Raw genomic sequence first — 13,152 nt, forward strand, 5'->3', positions numbered from 1 at the left:
AAGCAGCGGGACCAATCGCCCTCCTTCCTAGTGGTACATTATGGGGTGGGAATGGCCCTTTGAACGCGGATATGTATGAATTTTTTCAGTTGCTTATGCCAGAAGTCTGAGGCCGTGTGTTTAGCTTTGCCTATACTTTCTAAATTTCAGCCTTTTTCTCATGAATTAGCTGCTGCCAGATTGCTCCGCTAGGGAACTGGTACGATGACACAGAGTCTTCTTTCATTTCAGTGGAATATCCTGGATCCTGAAAGAGGGGAGAATGATTGGTTATTTTGTTTGCACTGATATTATACAAGTGTGTGAGGAGACAGTCCACAACCTTTTTTTTTTTATTATGGTCCTTTTCCACTTTCCAATGGATAGGCAGTTGTTAGGAATTAACCATTGTTTCCCAATAATTGCCTGAATGCTGAGCGTAGGGGAGCGTTTATATTCCACACTCATATCTGTATGGGGATGAATGATTGCTACTGTGATTGTCCCGACACATGCATTTTTACATAGGACTGCTGACTTATGTGCCTTGTTCATCGTATGGTCCCAGGCACTTTTGCACAGGGCAGGTATCGGGAATGAGTGTTTTCTATGAATGCTCGTTACCAATAATTGCCCTGATAAAAGAACCTTTTATTGTTGCAGTCGAAGCTTGGTTTGCCTTCACACAGGGAAAGGATTCAGTTTGCTGCACTAGCACTGTATCTAAATGTCTTGTTTGTGCTGACACATGGTACACGTGGCCCGCCAGCCCTTCCCTTAGATATGCCCTTGCACATATTCTGCTTACAGCATACAATTTTAACAATGAAATTCATGGTATGATCACATGGCTCAGTTATGTGAGCTTCAGCACGCTCCAATTAACTAACTAGGACTGCAGTGTTTAGTCGGTCCTCATGGTTAATGGCTGCGTGGCCATTACCAATGAAAACAATAAACAACTGCGCATGGCTGTCCGGTACTCGGCTACGCAGCTGTGTCAAAGCCACGTCAAGTGCTCATACCCTCAAGGATCGGCATGCTGTAACCAATATTTCTTGCTTCTGCTGTACTTGCTACTGGCAAAATAATGTTAATAACTTGAGATGAATGTATTCACACAAATCTTTGTCCATCAAAAAGATTTCTTCACCAGCAAGGGGCTGTCCCTGCTGCTCATAAGGCCCCCACCTCACTCACCGCTTGATTGACAGGGCTGGCATTCTTGTACCCGTACTGCTGCAGCAGCATAGTCTCTAAGCCTGTGCCGCTACTTGGCGCAGTGGTGCAGGCGCGAGGTTGTCACGTCAAGATGTCCCCTCAACCCTCAGTCAAGAAGCAGAGGGACAGCCCCTCGCTGCTTAAGAACTCTTTATGATGAGCAAATCTATTTGCTCATCTCTACTAATAACTGCTGGAAAGAATGAGTACTATTGCATAGATCTTCAGTCATCTTACCTACGGAGGTTGGGGAGTTATGGTATGGTAGTACCATGCAGCTTGGTACATTATTTGCCATAATCTTCCAGTTTGTGTCTTACATATATGGTTAAAAACACGATTCTTTGAAAGGGGGTTGTCTCCTTAATGACTGACCATGTAGTGCGCGAACAGAGCTGCTCCTATTTAGGTGGGAAGGGCGTGGCGTGGAATTACCCCACTGATGTTTAACAGGACATATGGATGTTGGTTGCCATTATGAGACAATTCCTTTAAGGCTACTTTCACACTTGCGGCAGCAGGTTCTGGTGGGGGAACAGCCTGACGGATCTGTGCTAACGCTAGCCCACCATGCCGCCGGAAGTCTGCTTTGGCCCCATTCATTATAATGTGGGGCAGGCCAGAGGTCCGGCCCCAAAACGGCGAGCCGTCCGGAGAAAAACCGCAGCGTGCTGGACCCTGCTGACGCAAGTGTCAAAGTAGCCAATGCAGTTGCATCATCCAATGATAACGGTATAACAAAGAACAGTGTGACATCTAGTATAACTCAAAACTAATAAACCAACATGATACTAGCTGCACTGCTGAAAAGAAACCGTATGGCAAATGTGATGACTCCACCACATAGTTAATGAATTTGTGCTTGTCACCAGGTAGTGCTACATTGTGCTGTACAAGTAGTCCTGACAACCACCTATGCTTATAGAATCTGAGTGGCACATTATTGTCATTGGCAGCCATTGAGTTACAGCAACAAATCCATGGCGTGTTCAGAAGTTTTTACATTACCGTTGGAGGCATATAAGCTGCATTGCGGATAGTCACTGGGTGTTTAAAATGTTCATGCAGATGATCCACATATTCACACATCCTATAATATAGAGAAAAATTTGAGATTGTGAAACCATGTTCTCCAACTAGCCTGTAAAGAGGGCCCTTTGGATGACCATAACTGCCCAGAAAGATGCTAGACCATGTAGTGTTATGGGACTGTGTCGTTGTATGTAAAAGTAATCTGGTGCCATAATATAATTTTGCATTTCTTTAGTGCTGAAATCGATGAGACCCCAGGATTTTTGCCATTGTCCTCCTAGGTGAATCAGTTAGGCTACTTTCACACTTGCGGGTAGCAGTGTCCGGCAGGTTGTTCCAGCAGACTTCCGGCAGCGTGGTGGGCTAGCGTTAGCACGGATCCCCCGCCGGAACAACCTGCTGGACCCTGCTACCGCAAGTGTTAAAGTAGCCTTATTCTGTTGCCTAATGTTTAGATCATTGGCAAAGATGGTTAACCGCTTGGCTACCTCATTGTTGGGAGCCTAAGGGTTAAAGGAGTTTCCGAGACTTTAATACTGATGACCTATCCTCTGGATAGGTCATCAGTATCTGATCGGTGGGGGTTCAACTCCCGAGATCCCTAACGATCAGATACTGATGACCTACCCAGAGGATAGTGTATACAATATATCGATCTGCACTGCGGGAAATAGAGTGGCGGTGCACGTGTCCCATGTAGATAAAAGGACCGGCCCTCGCTGTTAGTATATAATCTTGTGATTTATTGTCACATTCCAGTGACTCGTTTCGGAATACAATCTGCCTTTATCAAACTGTGAACAAACAAATTTGTTTGTTCACAGTTTGATAAAGGCAGATTGTATGCCGAAACTCCCAGAGGATAGGTCATTAGTATAAAAAAAACTTTTACATCAGCATGTTGTAAGATTATTTTTGTTTGTGCAAGTGGGAATATACATACATTATAAAGGTCTTGGATTTATCTACCTGAAAACCAGTGATGTATGTAAAATACATAAACATACCTGTTTTCTAGGCTTCCTGAGACTGAGATGTAATCAAATATGATCAGATGTTGAACCAGTTCACAGAGACCAACTCCTCCAGCGTGAGGACAGACCGGAACTAAACAAATGCAAATAAAGCGCACTCTTATTACATGAAAATTATTATTAAAGTGTAACTGCCGTTTCATTTTTTTTTATACCCTAATGGTATAGTACACCCTGCTTTATAAATACTTTTGTGCTTTAAAGAGGACTTTTCATGTTTTTTTTACTAATTAAGATAAATACCTTTACTTGCAGGGTACCCCCCACTGATGCTGCCACCCTGATTTTTTAACATATCGCTCCTGCGCCCCGCTGTGTTCCCCCGCTCAGTATGCTAATACTAATCATCGGTACAGGGAGGAGGAGACGCCAGGGTTTCTCAATGGGCGTCTCTGCGATCCAATCACAGTGGAGAGCGTCACAGCCAGTTGCATGGTACTGTCATATTTTTTTTTGTCTATTTTTAATATAGAGAAAGGGGGGTGATTTTATTTTTTTTTTTCACACTTTTTCCCCCTAGGGAACTTAAACATGTGCTCATCTAATTGTTTCTCCCATAGACTGCAATGAAATACCATTGCAAAGTATGGGAGATTAAATACGTTCCTATGGAGCCCGTCCGACACTTCCTAAGGTTTGAGGCTACCACATCAAATGAACGGCTCCCTTAATCAGATGTCGTGATCAAAATTGGGGTTAAATGTCTGATTGGTGTTATCGCCTATCACAGACATTAGCTCCTGGTGTTTGCTATGTAAAACTGTCATCCAGCGGCTATGTTGCCAGCTCTGCTTCTGAGCGTGCGCCATGTGTGAATACCAGACTTCCACTGTACATGTACGGCCTCCATGATCTGCTAACCCTCATGCTTGCACCTTACTGCATGCCCTCCTGCCTTGCATCCTACTGCTCATCTGCCTAACACCAAGTGCACCCCAGCCACCAGGCAGGAGACCCCAAAGCAGTGTGTGTGCCCCGAGTGGAAGAAGAGTTGTGTCCCTCCACTCACTGCATGTGTGGCCCAGGTAGCGCTAGAAGGAGGGATTAGCCATCGAGAGGACTACAATCATCCCCGTTGCCATCGCCACCACTCCCACCCTCTCCAGCTCCTACCACTGTGCCTCCCCTGTGGCCCGGCACACTGCAAAATCTAAACCCTTGATGCAAATTTCAAGTTTACTGTAGACTGGTTTGTACATTATCTACAGAATTTAATATTGATGATTTTTTTTTTTAATGAAAACAAACCCTGTCTATTTGCACTATTGGACCATATACACATCGTAGGGGGGTGTCCTGTCTTCTGTAAATTCTATCCTTCCCCTAGAACGAGACAGGCAGCCAAAATATTATTTAGCCCTATGTCTGTGAAGGGAGGCGGGGAATTTGTAGCGCTGTAAAAGTTTAAAGGGAACCTGTCACCAGGATTTTGTGTATAGAGCTGAGGACATGGGTTGCTAGATTGCCGCTAGCACATCTGTAATATCCAGTCCCCATAGCTCTGTGTGCTTTTATTGTGTAAAAAAACTGATTTGATACATATGCAAATTAACTTAAGAGTCATATCTTACTTGTGTAACCAGAGAAGAGTCATATTTTCAAGCTCTGACTCATCTCAGGTTAATTTGCATATGTATCAAATCGGTTTTTATACACAATAAAAGCACACAGAGCTATGGGGACTGGGTATTGCGGATGTGCTAGCGGTGATCTAGCAACCCATGTCCTCAGCTCTATACCCAAAATACAGGTGACAGGTTCCCTTTAAAGGGGTTATCTGACTCTTTGTAACTGAAGACCAATCTTGAATGGGGCTGAGCTCCACCTAGGCCACATGACTGATGGTCATGACGTCACTGGCCTAGGGTAAGCAGCGAGAAGGCCGTGTGGCGCAGAGAAGCAACGGGGCCATCTCAAACATGATCAGCGGGGGTCCTGGGTGTAAGATCCCCACCGATCAGATGCTGATAACCTATCCAGAGGATAGGTTATCAGTTACAAAGAGTCCGATAACCCCCTTTAAATAGCTTCAACATCTATAAAGATAGTGTTTTGGGGACCAAAATATTAATAAACAATTCTCCATATGAGTTATTGATCTCTGGGGGTCTGACTCTTGGGACACCCTTGCCGATCAGCTGGTGGCAAGGGCTGCTGCACTTGGGCAAGCACTGTGGCCCCTGCCTGTGAAGTCCCATGGCCTTTGTGCAGGTCAGTCCCATTCAAGTTTATAGGATTGAGCTGCAATACCAAGCACGTCTACAAGACCTCTTCAAACAGCTGATCAGTGGGGGTGCTGAGTGTCAGACCCTAATGATATGATATCCACGGAAAACACCTTTAATAAGCACAACTTTGAAAAAAAAACTATAGGGCACATTTATTAAGACTGGACCGGTCTTAATAAAGCCGTATAGCTGGTGGAGGATCTGCTGAAGTTCTGAAGAGGCGCAGGCCTCTCCATAACTTCGGCGCATCCAGCGTCAGTTCTTAATGTAAGGCTACTTTCACACTTGCGCTTGATCGGATCCGTTCTGAACGGATCCGATCATATTAATGCAGACGGAGGCTCCGTTCAGTACGGATCTGTCTGCATTAATAACTTAGAAAAATTTCTAAGTGCGAAAGTAGCCTGAGCGGATCCGTTCAGACTTTCAATGTAAAGTCAATGGGGGACGGATCCGCTTGAAGATTGAGCCATATGGTGTCATCTTCAAGCGGATCCGTTCCCATTGACTTACATTGTAAGTCTGGACGGATCCGCACGGCCAGGCGGACACCCGAACGCTGCAAGCAGCGTTCAGCTGTCCGCCTGGCCGTGCGGAGGCGAGCGGAGCGGAGGCTGAACGCCGCCAGACTGATGCAGTCTGAGCGGATCCGCATCCATTCAGACTGCATCAGGGCTGGACGGAAGCGTTCTGCTCCGCTCGTGAGCCCCTTCAAACGGAGCTCACGAGTGGACAGCAGAATGCTAGTGTGAAAGTAGCCTAAGACAGCTTCCGTGCTGTCTTACATTTAGACCATTTTCTACGCCTAACACAGGCATAGAAAATTATGATTGAGACGGGCCTGTCGGCCCACCCCGCCCACAATTTTAGACCTGAAATATGCCTAATTTTGATGTATTTCAGAATAGTAAATGACCCCCTATAGGTCCACCAGCACGGAGTGCTGATATATTGGTAAAAATATATAACATGAGAATTGAACATGTGACTGTCTGAGGTCCTGTAGCAGTTGTGTATCCCCTGCTGTTTCTGGATTATAATTATAGTCTTACTATTGAATTTCCTGGCCATGAGCAGAACAGAAAGGTTTTCATTCACACTTCCCAGTCTGCAGCTGTCGATCTGGAGATACTGAAGGGCATGGGCTTGTAGGAACTGTTTAAACATTACTCTGTTGTGGCACTGAGCAAAGAAAAATACAAAGACATACTATTCAGAAATAATAGCAAAAACAGGTTGAAGATCTTAAAGGGGGTGTCCACTGAGCTGGATACTGCAGTGCTGCTCCAAATGAAGTGAACGGAAGCAGTGCTGCAGTTACAAGCTCTGTTCACTGCAGAATGGATGGAGCTGTGTAGTCCCCGCACTGGAGCTACTCTCAAACAGCTGATCATCTGGGTGTCAGACTCCTGCCAGTCAGACATTGATGGCCTATCCTGAGGAAAGGCCATCGATAGTAAAGGAGTGAACAATCCCTTAAAGGCTTCAACAAATCAGGCTTCAAATTTAAATATTTTATTAAACGCAACCCAACTTTAAGCATTTCTCTTTGTGTTTGCTTTGTGTAAATACACAGACCAGTCATATTATTATGACCACCAGCTAATATCCAGTAAATACCATGTGTAGCACGGGCAGCAGCTGGATGAGCTGGGAGTGACTCAATAAGGTCCTGGTAGGTTGTCACAGGTATGTGGAGCCACGCTGACTGCAGTGCATCCCGCAACTGCTGGAGGGTGCAAGGCAGAGGATCCATAGAGCAAATTATGTTATGTGTGCAGACAGTCTATCACACACCTTATATACCAACCAAGCCAGCTCACCCCACGTGACTTCCTTTATGAGCTATGCGTAAGTAGGAAATGGTCATAATAATGTGACTCAATTGTGTATCAGTGGTCTAATAATTATAGTCTAATAATAATAATCTTTATATAGCACTTTAGAACTGGGGCCATATAAAATATGCCTGTACTTAACCACCTCAGCCCCCAGTGCTTAAACACCCTTAATGACCAGGCCACTTTTTACACTTCTGACCTACACTACTTTCACCGTTTATTGCTCGGTCATGCAACTTACCACCCAAATGAATTTTACCTCCTTTTCTTCTCACTAATAGAGCTTTCATTTGGTGGTATTTCATTGCTGCTGACATTTTTACTTTTTTTGTTATTAATCGAAAATTTAACGATTTTTTTGCAAAAAAATGTCATTTTTCACTTTCAGTTGTAAAATTTTGCAAAAAAAACGAGATCCATATATAAATTTTGCTCTAAATTTATTGTTCTACATGTCTTTGTTAAAAAAAGAATGTTTGGGTAAAAAAAAAAATGGTTTGGGTAAAAGTTATAGCGTTTACAAACTATGGTACAAAAATGTGAATTTCCGCTTTTTGAAGCAGCTCTGACTTTCTGAGCACCTGTCATGTTTCCTGAGGTTCTACAATGGCCAGACAGTACAAACACCCCACAAATGACCCCATTTCGGAAAGTAGACACCCTAAGGTATTCGCTGATGGGCATAGTGAGTTCATAGAATTTTTTATTTTTTGTCACAAGTTAGTGGAAAATGATGATTTTTTTTTTTTCTTACAAAGTCTCATATTCCACTAACTTGTGACAAAAAATAAAAACTTCCATGAACTCACTATGCCCATCAGCGAATACCTTGGGATGTCTTCTTTCCAAAATGGGGTCACTTGTGGGGTAGTTATACTGCCCTGGCATTCTAGGGGCCCAAATGTGTGGTAAGGAGTTTGAAATCAAATTCTGTAAAAAATGGCTGGTGAAATCCGAAAGGTGCTCTTTGGAATATGGGCCCCTTTGCCCACCTAGGCTGCAAAAAAGTGTTACACATCTGGTATCTCCGTATTCAGGAGAAGTTGGGGAATGTGTTTTGGGGTGTCATTTTACATATACCCATGCTGGGTGAGAGAAATATCTTGGCAAAAGACAACTTTGTATAAAAAAAATTGTAAAAGTTGTCTTTTGCCAAGATATTTCTCTCACCCAGCATGGGTATATGTAAAATGACACCCCAAAACACATTCCCCAACTTCTCCTGAATACGGGGATACCACATGTGTGACACTTTTTTGCAGCCTAGGTTGGCAAAGGGGCCCATATTCCAAAGAGCACCTTTCGGATTTCACTGGTCATTTTTTACAGAATTTGATTTCAAACTCCTTACCACACATTTGGGCCCCTAGAATGCCAGGGCAGTATAACTACCCCACAAGTGACCCCATTTTGGAAAGAAGACACCCCAAGGTATTCGCTGATGGGCATAGTGAGTTCATGGAAGTTTTTATTTTTTCTCACAAGTTAGTGGAATATGAGACTTTGTAAGGGAAAAAAAAAAATAAACAAATCATCATTTTCCGCTAACTTGTGACAAAAAATAAAAAATTCTAGGAACTCGCCATGCCCCTCACGGAATACCTTGGGGTGTCTTCTTTCCAAAATGGGGTCACTTGTGGGGTAGTTATACTGCCCTGGCATTTTCCAGGGGCCCTAATGTGTGGTAAGTAGGTAAATGACCTGTGAAATCCGAAAGGTGCTCTTTGGAATGTGGGCCCCTTTGCCCACCTAGGCTGTAAAAAAGTGCCACACATGTGGTATCGCCGTACTCAGGAGAAGTTGGGGAATGTGTTTTGGGGTGTCATTTTACATATTCCAATGCTGGGTGAGATAAATATCTTGGTCAAATGCCAACTTTGTATAAAAAAATGGGAAAAGTTGTCTTTTGCCAATATATTTCTCTCACCCAGCATGGGTATATGTAAAATGACACCCCAAAACACATTGCCCAACTTCTCCTTAATACGGCTATACCAGATGTGTGACACTTTTTTGCAGCCTAGATGCGCAAAGGGGCCCACATTCCTTTTATGAGGGCATTTTTAGACATTTGGATCCCAGACTTCTTCTCACGCTTTAGGGCCCCTAAAATGCCAGGGCAGTATAAATACCCCACATGTGACCCCATTTTGGAAAGAAGACACCCCAAGGTATTCAATGAGGGGCATGGCGAGTTCATAGAATTTTTTTTTTTTTGGCACAAGTTAGCGGAAATTGATTTTATTTATTTTTTTCTCACAAAGTCTCCTTTTTCCGCTAACTTGGGACAAAAATTTCAATCTTTCATGGACTCAATATGCCCCTCATGGAATACCTTGGGGTGTCTTCTTTCCAAAATGGGGTCACATGTGGGGTATTTATGCTGCCCTGGCATTCTAGGGGCCCTAAAGCGTGAGAAGAAGTCTGGAATATAAATGTCTAAAAAATTTTACGCATTTGGATTCCGTGAGGGGTAGGGTGAGTTCATGTGAGATTTTATTTTTTGACACAAGTTAGTGGAATATGACACTTTGTAAGAAAAAAAAAAATAATTCCGCTAACTTGGGCCAAAAAAATGTCTGAATGCAGCCTTACAGGGGGGTGATCAATGACAGGGGGGTGATCAATGACAGGGGGGGTGATCAATGACAGGGGGGTGATCAGGGAGTCTATATGGGGTGATCACCCCCCTGTCATTGATCACCCCCCTATAAGGCTCCATTCAGATGTCCGTATGTGTTTTGCGGATCCGATCCATGTATCCGTGGATCCGTAAAAATCATGCGGACATCTGAATGGAGCATTACAGGGGGGTGATCAATGACAGGGGGGTGATCAATGACAAGGGGGTGATCAGGGAGTCTATATGGGGTGATCACCACAGTCATTGATCACGCCCCTGTAAGGCTCCATTCAGACGTCCGTATGCGTTTTGCGGATCCGATCAGTCTATCAGTGGATCCGTAAAAATCATGCGGACATCTGAATGGAGCTTTACAGGGGGGTAATCAATGACAGGGGGGTGATCAGGGAGTCTATATGGGGTGATCACCACAGTCATTGATCACGCCCCTGTAAGGCTCCATTCAGACGTCCGTATGCGTTTTGCGGATCCGATCAGTCTATCAGTGGATCCGTAAAAATCATGCGGACATCTGAATGGAGCTTTACAGGGGGGTGATCAATGACAGGGGGGTAATCAATGACAGGGGGGTGATCAGGGAGTCTATATGGGGTGATCAGGGGCGATCAGGGGCGAATAAGGGGTTAATAAGTGACAGGGGGGGGTGTAGTGTGGTGCTTGGTGCTACATATTGCTGAGCTATCTGTGTCCTCTGGTGGTCGATCCAAACAAAGGGGACCACCAGAGGACCAGGTAGCAGGTATATTAGACGCTGTTATCAAAACAGCGTCTAATATACCTGTTAGGGGTTAAAAAAATCACATCTCCAGCCTGCCAGCGAACAATCGCCGCTGGCAGGCTGGAGATCCACTCGCTTACCTTCCGATCCTGTAAACGCGCGTGCCTGTGTGCGCGCGTTCACAGGAAATCTCGCGTCTCGCGAGAGGACGCGCCGGCGCGTCCAGGTGGAATGAAACAACCACCTCCAGGACGCGTCTGTGCGTACAGCGGTCCAGAGGTGGTTAAAGGGAACCTGTCATGTTAAATATGGTGTCTGAGCTGCAGGCAGCATGTAATAGAGCAGGAGGAGCTGAGCAGATTGATATATAGTTTTGTGGGGAAAAAATCAGTAAAACTTGTGTTTTATACATTTATATTCCTGCTCATTCTGGGCTTTGAAGTCCAGGAGGTGGTCCTATCAGTGACCTCCTGCCCTCTATGACTGTGTATACAGAGATATTTGTCAATCACTGATAGGACCGCCTCCTGGACTTCAAAGCCCAGAATGAGCAGGAATATAAATGTATAAAGCACAAAGTTTTACTGAATCATTTTTTCCCAGAAAACACAATATTAATCTGCTCAGCTCCTCCTGCTCTATAACATACTTCCTGCAAATTACATTCTATTTTCATGGTGACAGGTTCCCTTTAAGAGCGTTTTAACATCTGCACTGAGCTGAGCAGAAGTAAAAAATAACCGATATGTGACGGAACAGAGGTTTTTGTTTTTGAAAGTTAATAGATGACAGATATAAAGGGAATATGTTCTGTTTGTATCCGTCATTCAATTCGTTTTTTTCTGACAGACCACAAGAATGGAAATCTCATCGCAGATGTGAACAAGCCGTACATTGCTTTTTAGGTTATTTAAAGGCCCAATATACAACTTTCCAAACATTTTTTTTTTATTGCTCCAACACATCTAAAAATCTAATTGATTGAAAATATCCTTTGATATTGTATCCACAGCTCCTAAATAGTCCTATGTTTCCCTCTGGTGTCTGTCATACCCTGTGTAGTCTGATGCTGCAGTCGCACTCCCTTCCATCTGTCCAACCCTTCTTGCTAAACTGCCAGAGAGATATGTTATAAATTCATATGTCATAATGAATACATAAGTTAGCACCGAAGTGTAAGATGATAAATAATTAAAGTGGTTCTCTGAGACTTGGAACCAGTGGTCAGGGGAAGGGGGGGGGGGCATGGTGTAGAAGTAAAAAAAATGACTACTTTTTGCAGAACATTTTGGGTCCAAAGCCAAGCTCCTTTGTCACACTTCCAGTCAGAACCAGATGTGGCGGAGATGGGAGCTTGGAGCTGGACCTAGAACACTTTTCTTTTTTTTTTTTACTTTTACAGTATGCTTATTTCCCTGATCATTGGTTTTGACTCTCCTGGCCCCCAACCATTGGTTCATTAAATGACAATAAATAGCTACTTGTTAAGTATTAGAGCATTCCAATGGAATCGTTAAGGTAGTATACAGTATAATTCCATGAAATATGAGTGTACAGATTCTCTTTTTTGTAAATCCAGCTGCTAGGGAGGCGACTTTCTGATAGACTTCTTCGTCTGCCCTGCTAGCTGGGCTCTTAGTTCAAGAAGTAGAATAGTCTCCTGTCTGTCTGCCTTTAATCTAGTCCCTCTGATCAAGGCTCACCAAGTCTGCAGCTGTTAACCTCTCAGATTCCTGTAGTCTATAAACGTTTTTTAAGGTATCTGCAGCTGTCACATGGCAGCCCCATTAATATGTACAATAGCACTCACTTGTTCTCCTGTAGCAACTCCGATTCCCAGGGGTGCTAGAGCCTAAATAAGAAATAACATCACTTTGAAGCAGTTTTAGCTACAGTATATTGTACCATAGAATCATTTGTTTCCACAATGCGTCCGTCATACTAAAAAATTATAAGGTATGCTACGGTAGTGTGATTCTTTGACAAAAATGAAGACTTTGCGGACTATGTTGTCTAGTTTACATAAGCAGGCCCAGATTAACTAATCATAAAAAGCTTAGAGTAAGCTTAGACTTGCACTTGTATCAGAGGGGCTCAGACTGGATAATAAATCTGGTGCACTGGACTCTTTTCTATGGGTTGGTTTACTTCAGACAGAATTGCACCAGAATGGTGCACCTTGGGCCCTGCCCCTTTCCTGTGAAGCTCTTCCTATTTTCCACTATGTCCAAATACTTTTCTAACATGTCGGAAAAAATGTGTGGAAACCCTAGTTGTGCCAATTTGGCAGACACATTAGTAAATCTGGGCCACAGTGTTTATGGTATATTTTTCTATTAGATTGGTGGAGGTCTCATGAGATTGGGGTTTCTGTACCCTGAAATGAATGGAGCAGCAGATGAAGTATGCACCGTGCCACGTCATTCATTCTCCATGGGACTGCCAGACATAACAG

At 43.8% G+C, this 13,152-nt stretch overlaps 1 protein-coding gene across 2 annotated transcripts in view; it reads right to left on the reverse strand.

The window, feature by feature from the left end:
- Positions 1–70: 70 nt before the first annotated feature.
- The window catches only part of ENOSF1 (enolase superfamily member 1), a 66,767-nt gene continuing 53,685 nt past the window's right edge, over positions 71–13,152 (reverse strand). Inside the window, exons 12-16 of one of the 2 annotated variants that reach the window (XM_040431792.1) lie at positions 12,508–12,549; positions 6,547–6,676; positions 3,240–3,339; positions 2,209–2,290; positions 71–247 (exon numbers count right to left, since the gene is read on the reverse strand). In XM_040431792.1, coding sequence (XP_040287726.1) covers positions 140–247; positions 2,209–2,290; positions 3,240–3,339; positions 6,547–6,676; positions 12,508–12,549 — 462 coding nt within the window. In that variant the 3' untranslated portion in view covers positions 71–139. The remainder of the gene's footprint in view (positions 248–2,208; positions 2,291–3,239; positions 3,340–6,546; positions 6,677–12,507; positions 12,550–13,152) is intronic. The other variant, XM_040431793.1, reaches the window with a different exon arrangement.

The sequence above is a fragment of the Bufo bufo genome, chromosome 5, assembly GCF_905171765.1.
Source record: "Bufo bufo chromosome 5, aBufBuf1.1, whole genome shotgun sequence".
NCBI classification, from domain to species: domain Eukaryota; kingdom Metazoa; phylum Chordata; class Amphibia; order Anura; family Bufonidae; genus Bufo; species Bufo bufo.